This window comes from Narcine bancroftii, chromosome 4 (genome assembly GCF_036971445.1).
Source record: "Narcine bancroftii isolate sNarBan1 chromosome 4, sNarBan1.hap1, whole genome shotgun sequence".
In the NCBI taxonomy this organism is placed as follows: domain Eukaryota; kingdom Metazoa; phylum Chordata; class Chondrichthyes; order Torpediniformes; family Narcinidae; genus Narcine; species Narcine bancroftii.
Window position 1 is genome coordinate 249933817 of NC_091472.1, and position 25660 is coordinate 249959476.

Below are 25660 nucleotides of genomic sequence, written 5' to 3' on the forward strand. Positions count from 1 at the left end.
TTGGACAAACAATTTTCTACCACTACTCTCTGACACCTCCCATCCAACCATTGCTGAATCCATTTCACTACCTCCTTATTTATACCTAATGCCTCCACCTTTTTTCCTAACCTCCTGTGGGGAACTTTGTCAAAAGCGTTACTAAAGTCTAAATAGACAACATCCACAGCTTTCCCTTCATCAAACTTTTTTGTAACCCCCTCGAAAAACCATGCTGATTACTCCCTATCAATCCCTGTACCTCCAAATATTTGTGAATACCATCCCTCAGAACATTTTCCATCAACTTACCCACCACAGATGTCAGACTCACAGGCCTATAATTCCCAGGTTTATATTTGGACCCTTTCTTAAACAGCGGAACCACATGCGCCACCCTCCAATCATTTGGCACTACCCCCGTGACCAGTAACATCCTAAATATCTCTGTAAATGGCCCCACTATCTGTCCACAAGCCTCCCTGAGTGTCCTTGGGAATATTTTGTCCAGTCCCGGAGATTTATCCACCTTTATCTTTTTCAACACAGCCTACCTCCTCGGTTATCCTTATATGCTTCATGACCTCCCACTATTTTTCTTTACTTCATCTGGTTCAATATTTTTTTCCCTAGTGAATACCGAGACAAAGAAATAATTCAAAATTTCCCCCATTTCCTCTGACTTCTCACTCAGCCTACCTTCGCTATCTACAAGGGCTCCAATTTTATCCCTCACTAATCTTTTACTTTTAATGTACCTATAGAAACCCTTCGGATTTATTTTTACTCTGTCTGCCAAAGCCTCTTCGAGCCTTTTTTTGGCCTTTCTAATTTCTTTCTTAAGATTCCTTCTACGCTCCATGTAGTCTTCCTTCAAACTCTCAGCTCCCTGCTCTTTATACCACTTGTACACCTCCCTTTTTCTCCTAACCAAATTTCCCATTTACCATTTCCCATTTACCATTTCCCATTTACCATTTCCCATTTACCATTTACCATTTACCTTTAGATTTATTCCAACCCTTTTTATCCATACCATCCTGTAATATTTGATACATAACTGAAATTTAACCCTTCTCTGGTACCTTCATAAGAAAAGTCTCAAATTTAATCATTTCAGGTAAAATCATATCTCTACCAAACACATGCTTTACCAAAGATCAAATTTGATAATAAAGAAACAAAGAATTCTTATCAATACCATAACTGTCTCTCATCTGATCAAAAGATAAAAATTTACCTTCTTTAAAATAATCTCCAAAATTTTCCACACCTTTAAATCTCCAATGTAATAAACTTCGATTATATATTGAAAAAGAAATAAGTTGATTATTATACAACGGAGTCAAGTCCGACAGTTCACCACTAGAACTTATCATTTTCTTTTTCTTTGTCCATAACTTCATTAAATGTTTTAATATAGGCACATTATGTTGCTGTAACAAATTTACATTCCATCTAAACAAAAATTGATGTATTTCAAATTCAAAGATATTTGCCATCTCAATTTTGGCCCAGCTAGGGGGCCGTTCCAAATCCATCAATGAACTAATAAATTTAAGTTGGGCTGCTTCATAATAATTTTGAAAATGTGGTAAACGTAGTCCCCTAGGTCATATTTCCAAGTTAATTTATTCAAGGCTACTCTTGAAAATTTACCTCTCCATAAAAACTCCCTAACCATTTTATTCAAATCTTGAAAAAAAAATTGTCAAGTAAATATGGAATAGATTGAAATAAATATTGTATACGTGGAAAAATATTCATCTTAATTGTATTTATTCTACCAAATAAATTAATAGGTAAATCTTTCCATTTAATCAAATCAGTTTTAATTTTTTTAATTAATGGAAAATAATTTAATTTATATAAAGATTGATAATTGACATCCATAATTATACCCAAATACCCAAACTCGATCCGTCCATTTCAAATTAAGAATATTCTTATAAGTTGAATAATTTCCTTCACTCACTGGTAAAATTTTGCTTTTTTCACAATTAACTTTATATCCAGAAAGACGTCCATATTGCATCAAACACTCCTTCAAATACAAAAGTGATTGAGCTGGATTTGTTAGGTACACCAATACATCATCAGCAAATAAATTAATTTTATATTCCTCATCTAAAACTTTCATACCTTGTATCTGTGTATTCTGTCTTATCAACTGTGCCAAAGGTTCGATCACTAACGCAAACAAAGCTGGTGATAAAGGACAACCTTGATGAGTAGATCGGGTCAGTTTAAACGATTCTGAAATCAAACCATTCATCTGTACTCTAGCTACCGGTTTACTATATAAAGCCTTAATCCAACCAGTAAAAAAGGACCAAAATTAAATTTATCCAAAACTTTGAACAGAAAATTCCACTCAACTCTATCAAATGCTTTTTCAGCATCTAAAGATATCACCATCGGATGGTCTGAAGATTGTCAAAATCTATTAATCAAACTAATCACACGTAAAATAGTATCCGAGGCATATCTATTCTTTATGAAACCTGTTTGATCCATATGAATCAGCTTAGGTAAAAACTTAGCCAATCTATTCGCTAAAATTTTAGCTATAATTTTATAATCTACATTCAACAACGATGAACCTGAACTCCAATTTTAAATTTCTTAACTTTCTTCGGGGACTTATCCAATAAAGGTTCCAAAACACAATTAAAATCACCACCAACTAAAACATTCTCATTAGCCTGACCCAGATATAAAAATGCATCAGAAATAAATGTTTCATCATCTTCATTTGGGGCATAAATATTAAGTAAAGACCAAAATTCACTAAAAATCTTACAATTTAATTTAAGAATACATCCTAGCTGAAAAATTTACCAACTTAGACCAACTCGATGCTTTATTAAGAAACATTTATCCCAAAGTAACTTCATTCTCACTTCTTGTCTCAGGTCTATATGTTCAAGGTGGAGTAAGCACTAGATTAAGAGTGAACCCCTGCCATCCGGCTCTCCCATCCATCACATGGACCACATCTGACTCCAGAGGAGCACATAGTGTGAAATGTGGCTCAGTGACAGAGTCCCGGACGCTACTATTCAGCTGGATGGGGTCACTTTATTTTGGATCATCAGAGATGTTGCTCTGTGTGGTAAAGTCCGAGGTGGTGGCCTGTGTGGTGCACTGTTAGCTAGCATCAGGCACACACAAGGTAAAGACTGTACAACAGGCTTTAATCCATAAAGACTTCCACAGGGCCAGGCTGGCTGTAGCTGCAGTAACTCTGAGTGAGACTTCGGGAGGCCAGCACAGGCTTTTATCCTGGAGGGTGATTGACACCCGACCAAGTGTGGCTTGATCCATTCAGGCCGACTGATTGACAGCCGGCCAGGTGTTGTCCTGTCCCCTTACACTCGTGCAGGTACAGAGGTTGCCCCCTGCAGTAGGCCGGTGGTGTACCACCACAGCTTGTGTGTTTACATCAACACAGAATGGTGTTAGGACTCAATACTAGTCTCCAGTCACTGCTCAACACTGGTGGAATTTGTGACTGTCAAATGTAGACCATTTTTATCTAACACAGGAATTGTCCATGGTCCTCATATTTGGAGTGTATGGACTTATAAATGAACTGCAAATTGCACACCCTGTTTTTTATCACTGGGGATTTCAACTAGGTGAACCTCAGGTTAGGACTATCTAAATTCCATCAGTATGTGGACTTTGCTATGAGAAGGGTGAACACATTGGACCTTGTGTTTACGAACATTTCAGATGCATATCGGGTGGAGCCCCATCCTCCTCTCAGATACTCAGACCATATCTCTGAAATGCTAACATCTCTGTATGAATGGCAAATAAAGATGACTTGATATGCACAATTATTATCTTTTTTTTTTTTTTTTTTTCAAAATGTTAGAGATGTAGAATGGGTCATACTGCATCTATGAAGAATAAAATAAATTTGACATTTAAATTTTTTTTGCAGCTTTGACAGATCATCAAACTGAAATCTTAACTGTTCCTCTCATCACAGCTACTGTCTGACCTGACAAATGTTTCCACGTTTCTTTTTTATTTTAAATTTCAGATTAATGGCAGATTCATTCATCTGCATTTTAATGGTAACAGAATGATTGAACATATCATTTAATTTAATTTAGACATACAGCACAGTAACAGACCCTTTTAGCCCATGAGCCCATGCCGCTCAATTACATCCTATTGACCTACAACCACTGTATTTTTTTTTTTGAAAAGTGGGAAGAAACTAGAGCACACAGAGGAAATTCATGCCTACATGGGGAGAACGTTAAAAACTCCTTTCAGACAGCACCTGATTCGAACCCCAATCGCTGGCGCTCTTCTTCTTTCTTTGGCTTGGCTTCGCGGACGAAGATTTATGGAGGGGGTAAAAAGTCCACGTCAGCTGCAGGCTCGTTTGTGGCTGACCAGTCCGATGCGGGACAGGCAGACACGATTGCAGCGGTTGCAAGGGAAAATTGGTTGGTTGGGGTTGGGTGTTGGGTTTTTCCTCCTTTGCCTTTTGTCAGTGAGGTGGGCTCTGCGGTCTTCTTCAAAGGAGGCTGCTGCCCGCCAAACTGTGAGGCGCCAAGATGCACGGTTTGAGGCGTTATCAGCCCACTGGCGGTGGTCAATGTGGCAGGCACCAAGAGATTTCTTTAGGCAGTCCTTGTACCTTTTCTTTGGTGCACCTCTGTCACGGTGGCCAGTGGAGAGCTCGCCATATAATACGATCTTGGGAAGGCGATGGTCCTCCATTCTGGAGACGTGACCCATCCAGCGCAGCTGGATCTTCAGCAGCGTGGACTCGATGCTGTCGACCTCTGCCATCTCGAGTACCTCGACGTTAGGGGTGTGAGCGCTCCAATGGATGTTGAGGATGGAGCGGAGACAACGCTGGTGGAAGCGTTCTAGGAGCCGTAGGTGGTGCCGGTAGAGGACCCATGATTCGGAGCCGAACAGGAGTGTGGGTATGACAACGGCTCTGTATACGCTTATCTTTGTGAGGTTTTTCAGTTGGTTGTTTTTCCAGACTCTTTTGTGTAGTCTTCCAAAGGCGCTATTTGCCTTGGCGAGTCTGTTGTCTATCTCATTGTCGATCCTTGCATCTGATGAAATGGTGCAGCCGAGATAGGTAAACTGGTTGACCGTTTTGAGTTTTGTGTGCCCGATGGAGATGTGGGGGGGCTGGTAGTCATGGTGGGGAGCTGGCTGATGGAGGACCTCAGTTTTCTTCAGGCTGACTTCCAGGCCAAACATTTTGGCAGTTTCCGCAAAGCAGGACGTCAAGCGCTGAAGAGCTGGCTCTGAATGGGCAACTAAAGCGGCATCATCTGCAAAGAGTAGTTCACGGACAAGTTTCTCTTGTGTCTTGGTGTGAGCTTGCAGGCGCCTCAGATTGAAGAGACTGCCATCCGTGCGGTACCGGATGTAAACAGCGTCTTCATTGTTGGGGTCTTTCATGGCTTGGTTCAGCATCATGCTGAAGAAGATTGAAAAGAGGGTTGGTGCGAGAACACAGCCTTGCTTCACGCCATTGTTAATGGAGAAGGGTTCAGAGAGCTCATTGCTGTATCTGACCCGACCTTGTTGGTTTTCGTGCAGTTGGATAATCATGTTGAGGAACTTTGGGGGACATCCGATGCGCTCTAGTATTTGCCAAAGCCCTTTCCTGCTCACGGTGTCGAAGGCTTTGGTGAGGTCAACAAAGGTGATGTAGAGTCCTTTGTTTTGTTCTCTACACTTTTCTTGGAGCTGTCTGAGGGCAAAGACCATGTCAGTGGTTCCTCTGTTAGCGCGAAAGCCGCACTGTGATTCTGGGAGAATATTCTCAGCGACACTAGGTATTATTCTATTTAGTAGAATCCTAGCGAAGATTTTGCCTGCAATGGAGAGCAACGTGATTCCCCTGTAGTTTGAGCAGTCTGATTTCTCGCCTTTGTTTTTGTACAGGGTGATGATGGTGGCATCACGAAGATCCTGAGGCAGTTTACCTTGGTCCCAACAAAGCTTGAAAAACTCATGCAGTTTGGCATGCAGAGTTTTGCCGCCAGCCTTCCAGACTTCTGGGGGGATTCCATCCATACCTGCTGCTTTGCCACTTTTCAGTTGTTCGATTGCCAAAACTACAGTTCTGGCACAGGGAGCCAACATTTTCTGGTTCCTTCCTAGTTAGAGCTTCAGATATTTGGAAGTTCAACAAATCCTCTTGGGTGTCTGGTTTGCCACCAGATGCCCAGTAAACTGAACTGATATGAGATCACCTCCGGCAAGAAGTTCCAGACCTGCCCTGCTTCGGATTTACCCTGTAATCGGGATGCAATGAAATGAAATAAAAAATTTAAAAGCCCAGTAGCTGCATGGTTATGGACCGAATCTTGCTGGATCCAATGCATCCATAGTCCTTGTCTTCCCATTTTGGTCAATTATGGAGGCCAGATTTCACTGATCCTCCATCCTCTGGAGTTGACAGAGGAAAATCTTGTAATGGGACTATAATTTGTGTCAAAGACCAATGTTCATAAATATTATGTGATAGCACAAATACATACATCTTTTAAAAATATTTTATTTGCAAATCTTAAACCACAACAGTAAATACATTTAATTCAATTAAAAAAAACTTTCAAAGATTTTATATGTGTTATACAACCCTCCCTCCCCAGACCCCCAGAAAGCTTAAAAATTAAAAAAAGAAAGAAAATAGTAACAGAAGGACTGTAGAGTGTTAAAGTAATAAACTATGTATATCATAAAATTTAATATTGGAGGTTCCAAGAAATTAGGTCTTCAGAGAGTCTGTTAAACATTCATACCCACATTTTTCATGGGCACCATATTTTCCAAACTACTTAATATTATTTTGTAAACTGTAAGTGATCTTCTAAATTGGAATGCAGCTACAAAGTTCCGCATTCCATCTTTCTATCCCTAAGTCTGAGTCCGATTTCCAAGTTGTTGCTATATACTTCCTAGAATCTGCTCAAGCAGTTTGTACAAATTCAGTTTGATACAGCCTTAATATTACCCAACAAATATAGCATTGGATCCTGTGGGAACTTGACCCCCATTATTTGTTCCAAAAAACTACCAACTTCCATCCAGAAGTGTTTAATTTTGAATACAAATAGAAATTGCTGGAAATACCAATAGGCCAGGCTGCATCTGTTTACAATATTTTTTGTTTTTGTTTCAGATTTCCAGCATCTGCAGGTTTGCTTTGATTGCCATCATCCCTTGAGCCTGAAGGAGCCTACTGCAATAACACTTATAAATATTCAAAACACAATAAACTACTGGAAATAAATTTTAAAAATCAAATATAGGAAAAATAAACTAGAAAATAATTTGGAGACACACTGGAGACTGCACTGGCAGTGTTTGTCTTCTAATCACCCCCTCCACCTTATGTGATTCATATTCCTCCACCTGAGCCCTTTATTTTTCTTTGCTCTTTATTCCTTTGTCTGGCATCTGAAAATCTACTGAATCTTGTTTCACCTCCATCTGGTTGAGCACTTGCAAGTGAGGCTCCACATCACCCCACCTACCCTGTCTTGTTTACATGAGCCTCTCTACAACATCTCTCCGGTTCAATAAGGGTCATAATATCAACCATTAATTTTCTATCACTGATGCTGCTTGATTCACTGAACTCCTGTAGCTGTGTTTTTTCTTTCTCACAGCTACCTCGACAACAGCTCCTCCCACCTGCTCTCCCGTAAGGATGCTTATCTTTTCTCTCAGTTTATTTGCCTTCAAGATGAGGCCTTTCATTCCAGAACATCTGAAATGTCACCTTTCTGCTAGCCATCTAGTCAATAGAGCTATCTCCCGCATTTCCTCCATCTCTTTGAGTTTGCTTTTAACCTCCATTCCTTCAAACAGAACAAGGAGAGGGTTCCTCCTGTCCTCAACCCTCACTCTATCAAGTCAAGTTTATTGTCATCTGATAGCACAAGTACAATGAAACCATATTCTCTGGTCCTTGGTGCAAAACACACAACCAGACATTACACACACATACAGACAAACAATACATATGCACAATTATTCATATACACAAGTAAATAAAGAAACATTGTTTCATGAATATGAGAGTCTCGGATGTTTAGTGAGAGCAGTTCCTTTGGTCATTCAGCACTTTTACTGCCCATGGGAAAATGGTGCTGGCTCTGAAACTCCTGTATCTTCTTCCTAATGGGAGCAGCTGAAAGATGCTATGTGCAGGGTGGAAGGAGCCCTCAATTATTTTGTGCTCCCACTTCAGACAATGATCCTGGTAGGTCACATTGGTGGGAGGGTGGGGGTTGAGGGTGGGGGGAGACTCCAGTCATCCTCTCTGTTGCTCTTACAGTCCAGATCATCCGGATTCAGTACATCATCCTCTATCATTTCTACCAGCTGAAACGTAACCCAACACCAAATACCTTTTCTCAGCCCTTTGTGCCTTCCTTGGGGATCACTCTCCCTGTGATTCCCTTCACTGGTTATTCCCTTCCCACGATCCTCTCTGTGATGCCCGATATTTTCCCTACTCTATATTTCCTGCCTCACAATCCAGGGTCCTTAACACCTCTTCCACGTGAGGCAAGGATTCACGTGCACCTCTTCTGACCTGATCTACTGCATTCAATGCTCTAATTTTTCCACATCTAGCAGTCTGTTCTCATAAACAGATAATATTCAGTATTGTACACAAAAGAAGAGAAAATAATTTGCAAATATGAAACTCGTCAAGAAGCATTTTGTTGCATTTTGACACTTTGTGGTTTTGATTGGGAGTTTGCTACATAGAGAATTATGAGTATGAAATGCATGTAACTGCGGTATTGACATCCTGTGGAGGAATGTGGATCTATCAACTCACTGGGAGTGATCAAATGGGATATCTAATGTATTTTTAATGGGTATATTTGCTATGATGCCTTTCACAAAGTAAACATGTCAGGGCTTGTATAGAATGAATTCAATATTCCTGATAAAGAGATTAGGCTGCATTTTAGGCCTCATTTGGAAATGTTAACATCAGTTTTATTTACATTTCATTAAATGATATTCTGGTTTATTTCATTACTAAGGCAATTGGAGAAGACAAATTTACAACCCTATTCTGAATTGTAATCAATTTATATATTAACCATGGTAATATCACCAATGACTCTTGGAAATTTCTACAGGTGTAGAATGGAGAGCATTCTCACTCGGTACATCACTGTCTGGTATGGAGGTGCCAATTCACAGGACAAGAACAGGCTACTCAGAACACAAACCTGATTTATTTCCCCTAATTTGGGTCAATGTTCTGAATAGGGCAACAAAAAAGTGTATTCCTAGCAAATGTAAATTTCTCTGAACTCGGTATTCTAGAATCTTTCACAAATCATTTTATGTTATTTCAATAAAATCCCTGCAATGAAGTGGTGTTTCTTAAATATTTCTTGATTTCATTAATATTAGAGGAAATTTTTTTTTTAGGCTCATATATGTTCACATAAAAAGGACTCCAGTCTTTTAGATGATAAAATAACAGACAACAATATAGACGAGAAATAAACATATACTGTATAAACATTTTTGCAAATCATAAGGAGTCACTATTTGTGTTCAATTTGTCTGAAGTGTATTACTTGTGTGACTTTTAGTATGATTGGTTAATTAGAAATGAAACAAAATGCAGAAGACGTATTTCACCATTTACAAAACACTGGTATTTTCTTCATTGACATTACATTTCTCCTCATAACCATTTTAATTTAGTCTTTCCCAAAGTTAAATTCTTGGCCGAATTTATCAGTACCAATTTGTTCATGAGGGAAAATATACTTATTCACTCAAATTCGCAAATTTCTATGGGGCTGCGATAAGTAAAGAGGGCTTTTAAAATTGTCAAATGGTACATTACAACAACATTGAATTTGCCAAAGTGTAATTCTATAAAAATTGCATATAAAAAAAACAGATATATTATGCCTTTCATTCTAATTCATCCATAATATATTTAATAAAATGTCATGTTACCATGAACTCAAGCTCGATTTTAATAATTACTTCGTCTGGGAATGTGCCTGTTTATTGTAAATTATAGTTTACTTACATGTAACATTCGCAATAACGAAAGTCTGACTAATTGGACTGGGGTCTCGTTCCGATGTATTGATTTTACTTTTTTCTGTTGTGTAAAAGTTGGGTTTATTCCGCATGTGTGAAACGGTTACGATGATCGCTGTTCATATTGCGTCTCCCCAATAACTCCGACAGAAACTGGTCACGTTTAATTAAAAAAAACGTAGTTCGCCCAATTGCCAGCAGATGGACATATTACCCATGGTTCAATCACGAACTGGCATCTATAATTCCATAAGTCATAACTTTCAATTCGTGAAATATATTTTTTCAGTCTTTAAGTATGCAAAATAATCATGACCGAATAGGCCTACAACCATGGCATCGGTGGTAGAACAGAGTTCCGCCAGAATATGAAGCATTATTACAAACCATTTTTACTGCTGGACAATAAAGTGCAGAATCATTAAGTAATGCATCTGGCAATTTCTGGCGTCCCTTTCCCTTCAACTGTGTCTAAAGACAAGCGAAGTTTGTATTTCCCAAATCAGAGTTCAACTGTTCTCTACACCTAAAATGTGCTGCTATAATATTTAAACTAAACTGAAGACTTTTAGACATTTATTTTGATTATTGGGACATATTCAGAGCAGTATCCTGGATAACATTCATAGCTGCATTCAAAACGATGCACAGAGCAAACACATCACATCTTTTCACCCATTCTTGCCTGAGAGAGAGCACGTGGTATTTTTCTTCCAGCGGAAAAGAGAAGCCTGTGGAGAAATAACTGGCAATGATTGTGTGCTGGCTTCTTCGGATCGTCCTTCCTTTAAATTCTGTGTTAAAATGTAATTTACGTCTGTGCTCATGTTATATCCCACCACATTTTCTGGATTTCTTTAACAAATGTGGCGGCGCAGTGCCAACAAATCGAATTACGTGAATGACTTTGTTACATATTTCATTTTCAGACTAATTGCAATTACGTGCGAGAGTGAACACAACGTTTGAAACCGCAGAAGTGCACACAGCTCCTGCGAGGTATTTTTAAATGGTATTTAACAATCTTGTGTTGTTTGAATGGCACATCCTTTCAAGTGAATTTCGAACCGTTCGCCTCTCTGAACCTGCATTCTTTAGAGTTGTTTTCAGAATAATCTAAGAAGTTGAAAAGAAAATCTAAATAAGAGAGGTGTCCGCTTTTCAGGGTACTTTACTGTATGTGTAATTGAAGATTTTATAATAATCGTTATATTTAGTGTGTTCAGACTGAAAGGAGGTGTAAATTTATTACCAGTAGAGGATTTCTCAGGGGCATTTAAGTTGTTCCGATCAATATGTTCGGAACCATAAGTATAGCAGATCAGCCATTTGACAGCACTTAATGTTCGACTCCAAACTGCGTAGTGTTCATGCACGATAGATGCGCAGTCCAGACCGTCGTGGAGAATTTTGCTTCAGTGCCACACTTTTATCATCGCCAAACTCAGTGCGCCCTTGTGAGGAAAATGCATTAGATGTCATTCATCTATATTTGAAACCATTTTTAAAACGTTGCGCTTATTCAAGAGCTACTTAAACATCAATTTATTGTAAGAAATTGAGTTTGATATATGAGGGTTCTTGTGTTTTGGATGCCACATGTTGAATTTGTTTTATTTTCCGTGTCAACAAATGCTGCAATTAACAGCTAATTTTCCAAAGAAGCTGAATAAAATTAACTTTACCTTTCTATTTGAATCGTGACTATCTGGAGCTCTCATGTCTTCTAAGTTAAAGGGCGCCAAAGTAAACCCGCCAAAGATTGCTTAGAAAAACTATCAACTTGAAATAGTTAATAGATGTCCTCGTTTCACTTTCATGAGTTTTGATCGGATTTTAATCAACCGAAGTGAGAGATGATGGTTAAAAATTAGGGGAGTTCTCAAATAATACCCAACTATTTGTTTTAACCATCCACTAAACGAGGACGAGCTTTCAGAAGACAACATCTCATATTCACTTTGGGAGAGAAAGTGAGATGAGATTGCGTGTCTGAGAATGAATTCGTTACAACTGGGGTAAGAGGTTGAGCGAAAGCTGTAGAAAATTGGGAACAAAAACTACTACATATTACGCTTAGCAGCAGGGATTCGTGAGATCTGGCGTTCTGGGTCCTAACAAACTCACTGAATGCGCGGAAAGGTGACCGACATACCATGCTTTGTGTGAATTGTTTCGGCTATCGTTCCTTGGAATAAACAGGAGGGATAAACACACGAGCGAAGTTGAAAATAATGACGCTACGTTGGGTGTGAGTGACAGAGAAAGCTCTCAGTTCTGACAGCTAGATTCTTTGTTGGCACAGCAGCCAATCGTTGATTTTTACGACACAATAGTGTGGCCAAAGTTGTAGTATAAAAAGCCGTGTTGGAATATATGAGATTTACCAGTGCGCTTGGCCATATCCCAGCCCAGCAGCCTCTAACACACATTTAACTGTAAGCAGAAGAGAATCCAGCAGAAGACTTGGGAACATGCAAGCATCACAACTGCTCGTTTACCTGGCTCTCTTTGGTGCACTGGCTCGAGGAGGTGGCAGAGATGGTGCGCACGCGAATCTGACAGACATTAAAACGGAATCGCTGGAAAAAGGGCCAGAGAGTGACTATAACGTGTCCGAGTGTTCAGCTTGCAGGTGGAGGAAGGAGAATAAAGCACTGAGACTGGAGTCCATCAAATCGCAAATTCTGAGCAAACTACGCCTCAAGGAAGCACCCAACATTAGCCGGGATACAGTGAACCAACTTTTACCGAAAGCTCCTCCTCTGCAACGGTTACTTGATCAATATGATATTCAAGGAGATGATAATAATGATGCCCTGTTAGAAGAGGACGATTACCATGCTACCACCGAAACTCTCATCACCATGGCCACAGAGCGTAAGTAGGCCAGTAACATTTCAGTAGTAAACAAACTATTTTCTGTAAATAACAACTGATGTGATTCAACATTCCAGTTTGTGTGCTGCCATAATGTTTACACCTTTTTCCTCTGAATTGATAGACTAATATCACTGGTTGTAGGTTATTATGTGAGTTGCACTTAAAGCAAACGGCACGACAAAGATTTTATTAGCCATGGAAATCGCGACCTCATTGTGATCTTTTCATCTATTCTGTTTCCAAAGGGCTTCCCTTTCCTTTACAATACGCACCAACATACTAAGGTCGTAACTCACTTAACGAGCAGTGTAAACTTTAAGGAAAAAAGAATCTTTATTTGTCCACGTTATAGCTGTTCAGAAGAATTCACAAACACGCTCTGTTGGAGTTAAGCCAGGACATTTTAACTAGCAACAGTTTATATTTCCTGTACACCTGAAACTTAGGAAATAGGACAATAAAAGCACCATTTTAAATGAGCCATCAACGCAAAACTAAGTTTGTTCTATCAAATTATATTTTAGTTGAGGAGAAATTATAAGTCACTCTAGGTGACCTATGAACCTTAGCCGAGTTAGGCCCTTGCAAACTGTCTCAGAAGCTATTGCTGTGAAACAAATGAATGTAATTAATGAGGATTACGCGAGCTTTCAGAAATAACTTTAATTACGTATTTGAACAATTTATATTCTAACTTCAAGCACTTCAGCTTTACATCACTCTTTCCAAAACAACATTTTATGCTTCTCCTCATGCCGAGAGTGGGAAAGAAAGATTCTATTGTCCCAAAGGCATATTAGTGTTCATTGTAGAGGAATAACTTAATAGCTACTAGCAAATGGTGTCATGACCTCAGTGTGTCATGAGGGTCATTTTAACTGCAAAGCATGTGACGGGTAACTGCAGCTGCCTAAGTGCTCTGTCAGCCTGCGTTGGATACTAAATGCTACATCTGCAAAAAAAAAATGAAGGATTGATACGCACTCGGAGAGATAAGTTTGAGAGCAATTTATGGTGGAACTCAAAGTGTTCAAAGAAAGGATTGTCAAAGTGACACACAAATCTTGTCCCAAGTAAGAGTAACTATTCTGTAAGTGAAAAGTGTTAATCTGAGCACTTTCCCACATAATTCAGCAGCGTTACCTTTCTTCCATTAATAAAAGTTGAGATTGTACTAAAGGCTTGTTTTCCTAAATCCGAAATATTATTCAATTGTACGCGTGTCATTTTAATTCCCTTTATTATCCTTATCGAAGGTAACGGGTAACCAACAACTTGCGATTTCACTGCGTGTAAATTGTTATGCTTAGTTGATTTTAAAACGTGGTTTTTGTAGAAAGGGATAAAGCCACAACATTCATGTGGATTATTTAAACTTTTTTTTTTAAAGCCGAACCTAGCGTCCAAGTTGATGACAAACCGAAATGCTGTTCCTTCAAGATCAGTCCCAAAATGCAGTTCAATAAAGTCGTCAAAGCCCATCTCTGGATATACCTGCGACCGGTGAAACAAACCACAACGGTTTTTATGCAGATTCTTCGACTAAAGCCAGTGGGGCAGGAATGGACGAATCACACCCCAATTCGCTCCTTAAAATTCGACATTAACTCCGGCACTGGCCACTGGCAAAGTATAGACTTCAAACGCGTACTGCAGAACTGGCTCAAGCAACCCGAATCGAACTGGGGCATCCAAATCAATGCATCTGATATCAACCGACTCGACCTGGCTGTCACCTCCCCGGGAGTGGGGGAGGAAGGATTGGTAAGCGGTATTCTATTTGAAACAACTAGCGCGCCGTAACCTCTACAATATCAGTTCATAAACGCCCATTGCATGCCAAACATTTATTGGCCGATGTAATGAAAATTATTCATATGTTAAAAAAAATACTTAAAGGTACCGTGATTTACTTTGGAATGTTCTTGACTTTAGGTCGTCAGGTAATGCCCTGTTACTCAATAGTATTAAACGGACTTGCAGACATATTCAAGGGCCTTATGATTTGAGTGAAGGATTTTTTTTGCCCATAACTTCACAGACGTTTTGTTACTCATTCACAAATTTCGATGTTTTCACTTGCTATAAACTTAGGTAGATTAAATCAAATAAAGCAAGCGCTTAGAATCGTGCTACTGTTCATTCAATAAACGCATCTTTGGCATCTTGGTTTATTGTAACTTTAGAAAATGGGGACAGAGGAAAACGGGCATGGCAGCACATTTCCAATTTTAACCAAACAAGGTCAAAATTAAATAAAATGGTTTATTCTGATAATTTGCCGCGGGATATCCGAGACAATATTTATACTTAAAACTAAATTTATGTCAAAAATAATCTGAAATTAACATTTTTCTTTCATATCGCATTGATAAATAGTAAATGGCAAACTAATATATGCTTGCAAATGTAACAATTTTCCACTGCTTCCTTACATTCTTAATCTTATGAAATTTTGGGCATACCCAATAGACAATTAAAAGTAGATGAACTGTGTTGAAAGCTTCCCTGGTTTGTGAAGAAGTACTAACCCCAAAGGAAAGGATAACCCCCTTCCTACTATCAAAAGTACAGTAACTTTAATACAGTCTGAGTGCACTTTTGGCAGGGTGGACTAAAATAAATTTAGCCATTTTGAATACATTTGGCTATTTTAAAACGTTTAAACCATATGAAAATGTTGAAGATTTCAACATTCTTAAGTTTTTAATCCTTCGATGTCACAGAAAGACCTTTAATAGAATATTCTGAGGGCATATATCAATATACCATGGGGGGGTGGGGGGGGGGACGTTTTGACTTTGTTTAGTGCTGATTTATTATAGAAATGGCTCTGGTTAATTATTAAGAAATTCTTTACTACCAATTATGCAAAACATGAACAATGTGAGCTGTATAGTTTCCATTTTTTTTCCTCATTGTACTTGGCAAACACAATTTGGGACGAAATTCATGCTGTTTCACTGCAATGGCACAAAAAGCCTATTTTGAGCACTGATCTTTTTGGCAACAAAACACGAACGAGAGGAAAATAAACTAAAATAGATATTGAAAGAGCAATGAACGTTTGAATAACAGTTTTCAGGAAAGCATTATGTATGATTACTTGAAAAAAATACTAATTTACAAATTCAAAATGATTCTGTTTTTATTTATACCGCTAAAGGCATTTAAACCAGGATTATTTCCCATACCATATCACTTACGTTCAACAGAAGTTATCAAACGTCACATTCATACTCAGAGGAAAGGTCAGAAACTTTCCCATTTATGTCCCGATATGATTTCTTGTGTGGTTCTTGAAGAGAAGAAGCAAGTACATAAGTTTCACAGGAAGGGTTCCTCATGACATCACAAATCTCGACATTCCAGGAACTGCCAGATAGTTATCTGAACAAGAAATTGTCCAAGTGAGGGCGCTCAATTTATTTTTTTTAGATGACTGCAATCTGATTGAATAAGTGATTATTTGCGGCCTAAGGATGGATGATGGAAGATGCACTGAGATTGTTAAAGTGCAAAGCAATGGAAATATTTCCAGTTATCCTTGTTCTACAAGAACAAGAATCAAAATTGTCTTCCGCATGAATTATGAAACCGGCAAACTGAGTTCGTTTTTTTGAAAAAGAAACATAAATTAGTTCCTAGCACATTTTAATAATGAGACTTTCAAATGTCAGGATGCACCCATATTCCAGTTTCCATCAGTGCAATCCGTGATGATGTTATATGAACGAAGGATCCCATGATCTGTTAATCTATTTTCCTAACCTCACCCGTTTATAAAATCAATGCCATTTCGGAATTCAACTTGACGAAGAAAAGTTACTCTAAAAGGAAAGGGGAGCTCATAGGTTCAATGAAAATGTTTTAAACAAAAGTTTAGGCAGCATTTGTTTACTGACTTTGAGAATTTGAATATTACTAGAGTAAAATTCCCAATTCGTTTTAGCTAAAAATTGCATCAAATGAAAAGGGCCCGTCTTCCTGCTCTTTCTTTTTAATTTTTATGCATTTCACAGAATTTTCGAAGACAAGATTGAATATGTTTTATAAACTGGTAAAAGAGCTGTTCTGTCCCAAGAATGAAAGGGATGGTTGACATTAGCTGGCACGAATATCCAAATCAGACGAAACATAAACATTTTGTCAGATTAGGAAGGAAAAATTGGTCATTAAATAGCTCAATAATCAGTACTTGATGACTTCAAATACAATTCACACGACACTTCTGATTTTGTACACACATAAACGTCTCAGCAGACATTAAGTTATTGCCAGTTACCGAAGGAACGTTTATTGTCCTATCACTCAACACCTTGAACACTTCATGGGATCTCCTGTGTTTAACTTCTGCTCAAAAATGTCTAATTCCCTCAGCTGCTTTTGCGGATTATATGCTGTTTTATGCGGGAATGAAAACCAGAAAAGCTCCTCTGAACTATGAGGGAGGAAAGAAATGTAATTTTGTATTTTCTTTCTGCTGTTCCCAAAGCGTTCAATTATTGGAGTCTCCTATGACATCGTTTCGTTTCCCCCCACCCCCCCCCCCCCTCAACAGCAACCTTTTCTCGAAGTAAAGGTAACAGAAACATCAAAAAGATCTAGAAGGAATCTTGGGCTTGACTGTGATGAGCACTCAACTGAATCGCGATGCTGCCGTTATCCCCTCACCGTGGATTTTGAGGCCTTCGGCTGGGACTGGATTATAGCGCCCAAGAGATACAAAGCCAATTACTGCTCAGGACAATGCGAGTACATGTTCCTGCAAAAATTTCCCCACACTCACCTTGTACAGCAGGCCAACCCTAGGGGTTCGGCGGGGCCTTGCTGCACCCCGACGAAGATGTCGCCTATAAATATGTTATATTTCAACGGAAGAGAACAAATCATCTATGGAAAAATCCCAGCGATGGTAGTGGATCGTTGTGGCTGTTCCTGAGAACGACCAAAAAGACAGGAGGATGCGTCCCTACAATTGGACGTGCGAAATACGGTCGTGCCAACGATTTTCTGCATCACCCAATACTGTGCAATAAGCAAAGAAGAGATTGTATTTGTATACGCTCCCCCAAAAGAAATGAATAACATGGGCCGAACAAGAACAGCGAGATTCCAACACACCCAATTAATTCAACGGCTTGGTCTCATTATTCCATTTCAAAAAAAAAGCAGGAGCGAGTATACATTTCTAGCAAGGACACAACATCTCATATAAAGCCATCCAAATCTGCGAACAATTTCAATTCCAAATTTGACGAATTAATTAAAGGTAGAAGGCGTTTCCAGTGTATAGAAAAAAGTTGTCATTGCATGTGTTTAAAACGAGTTCAGAAGTTTTCTGACATAGACTTGACACTTCACTCCCCCAAAGTGTTACCTGAGCATCAGCCAAGATATAAACTGTATTCGTGTATTTGCAACACAGATAATAATGTTTGACTTCAATATTTAACTCTTGGTTCAGATCAACAGAGCATTTACATTATCATGTCGTCTGAACCACTCTAAACTTGAATTTAATGCATTGGCATTACGGGAAAGATGGACTCTTTCGAAGCTAACAAAAGCACTATGTCTGTGGACAATGTTTAAGGCAAAAGACACAGGAAAACCACAAGTCTGTTAAATGTTAAGACCCTGTTTGAATTCTGCCTTGGCAACGTTACAGTTTGCACTATGGCAAGCCAATAGAGAGAACTGAATTGGTTGCTACGAAGTTGTAAAAACTGAATTTGATTAGACTGCTTTGTTCGTTGAATAATGTGTTCATGACATTCATTTTGTAAATGTTCTTTTTTTTTTCTTTTCATTTTTTTTCCACGTTGATATAACATGTCAATGGAGAGCAACATTTGATACAACTTACGTTACGTGCTCAATGATTAAAGGTGCTTGCTTTTGCTGTATCTCAAATAAAATACATGACAGACAACACACGAGAGAAGACAATATAAAGGAAAGGGGCTGATCACTTGTGCGGATTATGAGCAACATACTGGCGCACTTTGAAGTGCAAGAAGCAGTGGCTGATGGCAGAATAGAGACTCATGAAGAATAAAATATTGTACAGAATCAACTTTGTACATTATTCAGCTCGGGTCATTATATCATTCACGTTAAAAGCAATTATTTTATTAAATATACAACTTTACAACTTATAATTTTGCGAGATATTTTGATTTTTATCTGAAAATTGTGTTTTCGAATCCTGCATGGAAGATCAAGTGTGTGCATTGTGAGGGTTTCGTTCAACACTTAGTCAAATCAGTTGCAGCTCTTTCCCTTCATTCACTCTTGGAAGAAAATCTGATTAAATTGTCTGAATACCTCTGAATATACTGATAAATTTTCCATCAACACACTCACCGACAGTTAATTTACACTAACATACGCAAAGTGGATCTACGCATAATTTCACCGTCGTGCCAATTGATTTTCTGACCATTTTTGGAAGGGAGAAAGGGGATTTGAATCGAAGCTCAGCTCTAGATCATTGATAGAATAAAATGACAACGACGACCTAAATTGATGACAATTGTACGTTATATTAACAATACGAGTATTAGTTTATAACAGAGGTTATGATATGTAAAAAAAATAATGTTTTTTTTTACTTAGTGTCGACTTCATGCTTTTAAATGGTAGTCAGACAATAAACAACTACAGTAAGTTCGGAAGTGGTAATGGAAACCAGCAGACAACATAAATAAACAGATTCCAATTTATTCGTTCACATAGTTTACAATGTATACTCTCAGATTGGGTTGCCAACCTCCAGAATCGTTTTGGTTTCGAGGAATAAATCCTCTGGACATCACTATTAGTAATCTAAAGGGAAGTATGTTTTCCCGCTCTTCTAATGCCATTAATCATGTTCCCTTTCAAGTTCGAAAAAAATACTGGAGATGGAAGAAAAGATCGCTTGGGCCTGGTAATGGGAAGAGGTGGTCGGCTGAGAAAACCTCCAGGAATTTATTTGGCCAGAACTGACATTAACTGCTAAATTAGTGCGTGAATTGGGGGAGGGGCGGGGGGGGGGGGAGCGATTCAATAGCTTTCTACAGATAGTTTGTGATTCTTAAATATAGTCAGATGCCATCACAGCAACTCACTCAGAAGCGAAATGTATCAATCCTTCTTCCGTGTAACCAAAGGTTTGACAATATTGATGACCCACTGCCACCCCTGCAAGAGCCGGTGGGTCAAAGGGTTATCAGCAATGCTCCTGTTGGGTTGACTGAATTCCCAACTTTGACCACAAAGATAACTCAAGAAATTATAAGATCTCATCACGTGCCAACATTTTGAAAGCCAACTTCTATGATCTCACCGGTCCATTGCATTGACTTTGCGTTGAATACGAACACGAAGGTGCAAACTCCTCAGGTGCACAATAACAAGCAATGTTTTTTTTCAGATTTGGAGACACCTATCATTCCTGTCACTACAATTCCTTAAGGCACTTATCACCTCTCTCCTGATCAAGTAGTTCCCTTGTCTTCTTGGAACCCCCCCCCCCCCCCCAACCTCCCAATATATTGCTCTTCTTTTGTGCAAATCTTATTAGCTTCTAGTGTAACCTGCCGTTACCCTTCTGAATGTGAACCAATATAATTGACCCATTTACTTGCGGTACTTCTTTCATTTGGATATTTCCTTCGCCTCTCCAGACGCGGCGTGTGCCCTGCACAGTCCCGACAGATTAATGATTCCGTCAGGTAAAAATAAACTTTTAAGCACCGTACTCAGGCTTGGATGAGCGGAATAACCACTCAGCGCCATTGGCGTCGAGTTACAGGCACGCGGACATTGGTGACGAACAGCGCACGCATCCTCAGCAGGGTCCCCGCCCGCCAAACACAGCGGCAGCTCGCCCCCCCCCCCCTCCAATCAGGGCGGTCATCCTCCCGCTCCTCGCCCGCGCTCGCGGCGTGCACCCTCCTGAAGGCGCGGGGGCCACCTGCTCCGCGTGCGGGGGCGGGAGAGGGCAGAAGGTGCGGGCGATCCCTAACTCGTGAGCACCCACCATCCCGTCGATGCCAGCTCGAGATCAGGGCGCGGGGGAGTGACGCGTACCACGTGCTCCCATGGATGATGTCGTCCAAATGATGGCGTCGTATCTGCTGGCGTGCGTTTCTGCCCATCGACTGCCCTCACGTGGTGCCCTCAAAAGGAAAGGCATCTAGGAGCTATCAGATTTGGGGCTTAGCTTTGCCAAGTGCCTTACTGACACGACTTAAGAGGGTAAGTGAAGACGGTTGCTAAATGTAGACAGTTGATGAATGCATTTCTGTTCTTTACTTGAACCTTCGAGGGGATACTTGCTACTCACAAATGTAAAGTGTTGAGATTCTGTTATTTCTACTTCCAAGAGAGAGGTCTACTTCCTACATTACTTTGGTACAATTCATATGTTCACGGGGGAGCTGTAATAAAATCACTTTGTAACTAAAGAAGGATGTGAAGGCTTTGGAAGAAGTGCAGAAGGGAGTTAGTCAAATGAATGGAGGAATGAGATGTTAGCATTACAGATGGAACGGAGAACTGGGGTTATTCTTGGAACAGGGATGGCAAAAAGCAGATTTGAAGGAGATATTTAAAGACATGATGGTTTTAAATAGACTAAGTAAAAAGAAACTTTAGGATTGGTAACAAGAGGACAGAGATTGAAGAGATTGGTAATTAAAAAAAAACCTGGGGGCGATAAGTGGATAAACATAAATGATTAAAATGTGAAAGCATCGCCTGTTGAAGTTTAAGATACAGGTTTGCAATGGTAGATTTGAAGTCAAAGTGGAGACGCACCATTTCCCTATATATTGTTAAATGGCGTAACAACATTATTGTTCTGCTTTTTTTATAACAAAAAGTGTTCATTAAAATTTGAGTAGTATAGATTTTAGAGGCAAATATTTGTTCTGTAGTTAAAATGTTTTATTTTCATTTGCTTGGGTGCTCAATTCAAAACTTAGATTTACTCCTGGTAAAGAAGTCTGCAGACACTGTGATTGTAGTGAAAACACAGAAATGCTGGAGGAACACAACCTTTCTCCTGTCCTCCAATTTATGTCCAATGTCCAAATTATGTCCCTTATCTGTTGGCCTGTGCTCCTCCCCTTGCTCTTTATTTCCTTCTCCTCAGCCTTTTAATTCAGGTGCCTGCCTGCTTTTTACACAAACCTCGAAGAAGGGCTTAGGCCCGAAATGTCAGGTATAGATCTTTACCTCCTATGGATTCTGCGAGACCTATTGAGTTCCTTCACCATTTCTGTGTTTTTACTCTTAGTAATACAATTTTGTTCATGTCTGTTAAGTTCAGTTTTGTACTAAAGGAATGAAATGTTTACAATCACTTAAAATTTAAAATTCATAAAATACAATTCACAGAAGAAAATGGATTGAGAAGATTTTTTAAATAATAAATCTAATTGTTTTCTGTTGGGGTTGTAAATGTCACACAGGTAATAATATATTGACTATCAGGACTTTTGTAAACCACTTAAAACTTCTATCTCTCTTCCCCTCATTGAGCTTGTAATCTCATTTTGCTAGTTTGGTGAGGTGCCAATTGGTGAAAAGCACATTTTTCCTAAGGGACACATAAAACTGGAGACCAAACTAACCTTCAGCATTCTCAGATAACTTTTGGCAGTTCTTTGCAGAGAAATATTGGCACTCTCTGGAAACAGGTTGTTTGTCTGCTCTCTCAGTTGCAGTGGATTCATACAGCCATGTATCCATCCCTGTAGACACTGCTAAAATCTGCACTTGCCAATAATCCAGTGTGCATTCTGATTTTTCTCAGTAAGGAGAATGGAAACAAATTGGTTTCATCCTTTTAAATACCTTTTTTTCTTAAGCCTTGTATAATTGGGTATTGTCAGAATTTTTTTCCAACTTTGGAACTCTGTGGCAGCATCAAATAACAACAGATCTCATCCAGAACAGCCTAGAAGCAGGCAAAAGCTTGCATAAGCTACAAAATTATTTCAACTCCATGGAAAAAATCAAGCGAACAAAGGTAGAATGGCAATCAATGAATCAAAGCTGGAATTTCTTCTCACAGAGGGTGGTGAATATCTGGTATTCTCTTCCCAAGGGGGTTACAGATGGCAAAGAGGATGTAGATATATTTTTGGGGATTTTAGGGCGATGTGGAACTTGCATGGAAGTGGAATTGGGACCAGAAGCTGATCAGCCAAACTTGAGGAGACAAATATTAGGTTATATGGGTGGTTTTATACTTTGCACCCCTGGGCTTTATATTTGGGCTGACCAGTGGGATATTATTCATTTGTTTTTTTTTACCAGATTTGGATTAAGTTCCAGAATTTAATAGACCATGTGCCAACACTCTGGATAATTGTTTTTTATTGCATGTATATAGGAACTTGTTGGTACTGTTCTGAGTAGGATATATTAAATTATGTATTTTTTGCATCCATCCATAACCATAACTATTTGTTTTATATATCATATTTAATGTAGTACCATAGACAAAGGAACTTAACACTAATGTTAATTCAATAGTGAAACATGTAATAAAATATTAGAAAATCTATCTATGCTTGATGAGAGAGCTGGACTTAATTGAGCATCTTGGAAGAGGACAAAGAAGACTTGTATTGACAAAACTCTGCAATTTGAAGGTGTCTGGAACAATGGGGCAAATAAATCAAAATAAATGAAAGATTAAGAACTGGGCACAGTCAATGGACAAAATTGAATGATGAAAAATACCTTTGAGTTTAAAGTGAAAAGAGTTTTCAGAGATAAATCAGGTTGAGACTCTAGGGATCAAGCGTCACAATTTTAAAATTGAGATTTGGTTTTCTGGCTGATGTCGCAGGTCAGGGAATATAGCTATATAAAGTGCCATATCCCAGAATATGTGTAGTCACATATTTAAGATTGTGTAGCATATGTAAGTGCTCAAAGGCACTTAGAGTTATGAAGAAACCAGAGCAGTCCATATTTACATTAATTTCACTCAAGTTCTGTGAGTTCAATATGTGCAGGGAGGTAATGAAACAGATAAAGGATTGTCTGCTCAAACATTAGTTCTTTGTCTCTTCCTACAGTTGCTTACTGATCTGTGAGTGTTTTCAGCAGTTTTTGTTATTATTTCTGCTTTCCAGCAATTTCAATTTTTAAAAAAATTCATGCATTGTTAGATCAATCAATTTGTAGCGGGGTGTGTGCTGCTAGCAGCTCTGGTGTATGCACGAGTGTTAAAGTGTCTTGATGTTCTGTAGTATCAGTTCTCTGGATAAGAAATGGCTTAATAATTCATGCTTGATAAAGGATATAATAAAGCAATAATTGTTCATGGCTGCCTAAGTATAATTTTTAATATATTTCAATCATCAAGGATCCACACCACACCACCCAGGACAGGCTCTGTTCTCACTGCTACCATCATGAAAGAAGTATAAGTGCCACAAAACTCACACCACCAAGCTTCAGGAACAGCTGCTGCCTCTCCACCATCAGACGCCTCAACAATAAACTGAATCACGGACTCATTTAAGGGCTCTTAGTTTTGCACTTTATTGATTTTTTTTCTCTTTGTATTGCACAGTTTATTTACTCTTCTTTATTTGTTTACATGTGTACATTGAATACAGCTTTTTTTGCACTACCAATATGCAGTAATTCTGTCTCACCTACAGGAAAAAGAATCTCAGTGTTGGATGTGATGTCATGTATATACAATGACAATAAATCCAAAATCTAATAGCCTTGGCCTTTAGAATTGACTTCTTGCATATAATAACATCAGCAAATGATAATATTTGATATCAACAATGAATTAGACTTTATTCTTCTTCCAATTTCCTTTATCTGTACCTGGTCATGGAACTTTTTTTTTCTAAGAATTCTTTGAGTTCAATGTACAGTTGAAGATTTTTTTTACAATGTTCCTTAGTTATCTTGGTTCCCATAATAACAAGAAACAAAATGGACTTGAAATCATTACATTTGATGAAACCATGTTACCAACAACAAACAAAACATAGAGTTAGTCATCCCAAAAAGAAACAATAACATTCAAGTATTGCAATAAGACCCTAAGAGTGCTGTTGCATCAAAACATGTTTTCTTATATAAGATTATTCTTGGCGCACTTTTTCAAGAAAAGATTTTCAGTCTGTGAAAATAAATTAGTAATTTCCTTGAAAAATGTTATTCCAGATTGTTACATCACTTATCATGAGAAAATTATTCATCTCATACATTTACAGATTTTAAATTAATAATACTGAAAATCTTCAGATTACACAGTGAAATGGAATTTGGTGAACCATCTATATAAAATATCTAGATGAAAACAGATTTTTAAATATTACAAATAATTTCTGTTGAGTAGTTCATTCTTTAAGTTGACTGAGGACGGTTAAAACTTCTTAGAATTGGTTGACAATGGAAATGTAAACAATTCCTTATAGTCTTAAAGGAATGCAATCAACATTTTAAATTGAAAACCGAAGAAAGCTCAATCTGAGAAATACATTGAGCACAGCACTTCTTTTCTCTTTGCCCATCTCAGGTTTCCACAGGAGTTGATAGTTGAGGTTGCAATAAAACAATTACTGCCTGAATTACCCCAGCATCAATACTACAATGTCCTTGGGATTCAGAAGTGACCTACCTTACCATTACTTTGTCAATCTGATGAAATTCAAGCAATTATTTT

At 38.6% G+C, this 25660-nt stretch overlaps 2 protein-coding genes and 1 long non-coding RNA gene across 6 annotated transcripts in view; all 3 read left to right on the forward strand.

Annotated features, from left to right (window-relative positions):
- The window catches only part of hibch (3-hydroxyisobutyryl-CoA hydrolase), a 135161-nt gene extending 125775 nt beyond the window's left edge, over positions 1–9386 (forward strand). For 3 of the 4 annotated variants that reach the window (XM_069934675.1, XM_069934677.1, XM_069934678.1), the window contains one exon: positions 7163–9386. In XM_069934675.1, the coding sequence (XP_069790776.1) occupies positions 7163–7272 (110 nt within the window). In that variant the 3' untranslated portion in view covers positions 7273–9386. The remainder of the gene's footprint in view (positions 1–7162) is intronic. The other variant, XM_069934680.1, reaches the window with a different exon arrangement.
- A 3022-nt stretch (positions 9387–12408) lies between these two features.
- On the forward strand, positions 12409–19080 carry mstnb (myostatin b). The gene is made up of 3 exons (XM_069934681.1): positions 12409–12957; positions 14351–14724; positions 17522–19080. Exons 1-3 carry the CDS (start codon positions 12552–12554, stop codon positions 17900–17902), a joined length of 1161 nt encoding a protein of 386 aa, XP_069790782.1. The 5' UTR covers positions 12409–12551; the 3' UTR covers positions 17903–19080.
- Positions 19081–21010: 1930 nt separating this feature from the next.
- The window catches only part of LOC138760089 (uncharacterized), a 28935-nt gene continuing 24285 nt past the window's right edge, over positions 21011–25660 (forward strand). The window contains exon 1 of the long non-coding RNA XR_011355393.1: positions 21011–21207. This is a non-coding gene — a long non-coding RNA (uncharacterized lncRNA). The remainder of the gene's footprint in view (positions 21208–25660) is intronic.

Coding starts and splice junctions, on each gene's coding strand:
- mstnb (XM_069934681.1), top strand. CDS start 12,552: ATGCAAGCATCACAACTGCTCGTTTACCTGGCTCTCTTTGGTGCACTG. Junction 12,958..14,350: donor CATCACCATGGCCACAGAGC/GTAAGTAGGCCA, acceptor TTTTTTTTAAAG/CCGAACCTAGCGTCCAAGTT. Junction 14,725..17,521: donor GAGTGGGGGAGGAAGGATTG/GTAAGCGGTATT, acceptor CCCCCTCAACAG/CAACCTTTTCTCGAAGTAAA.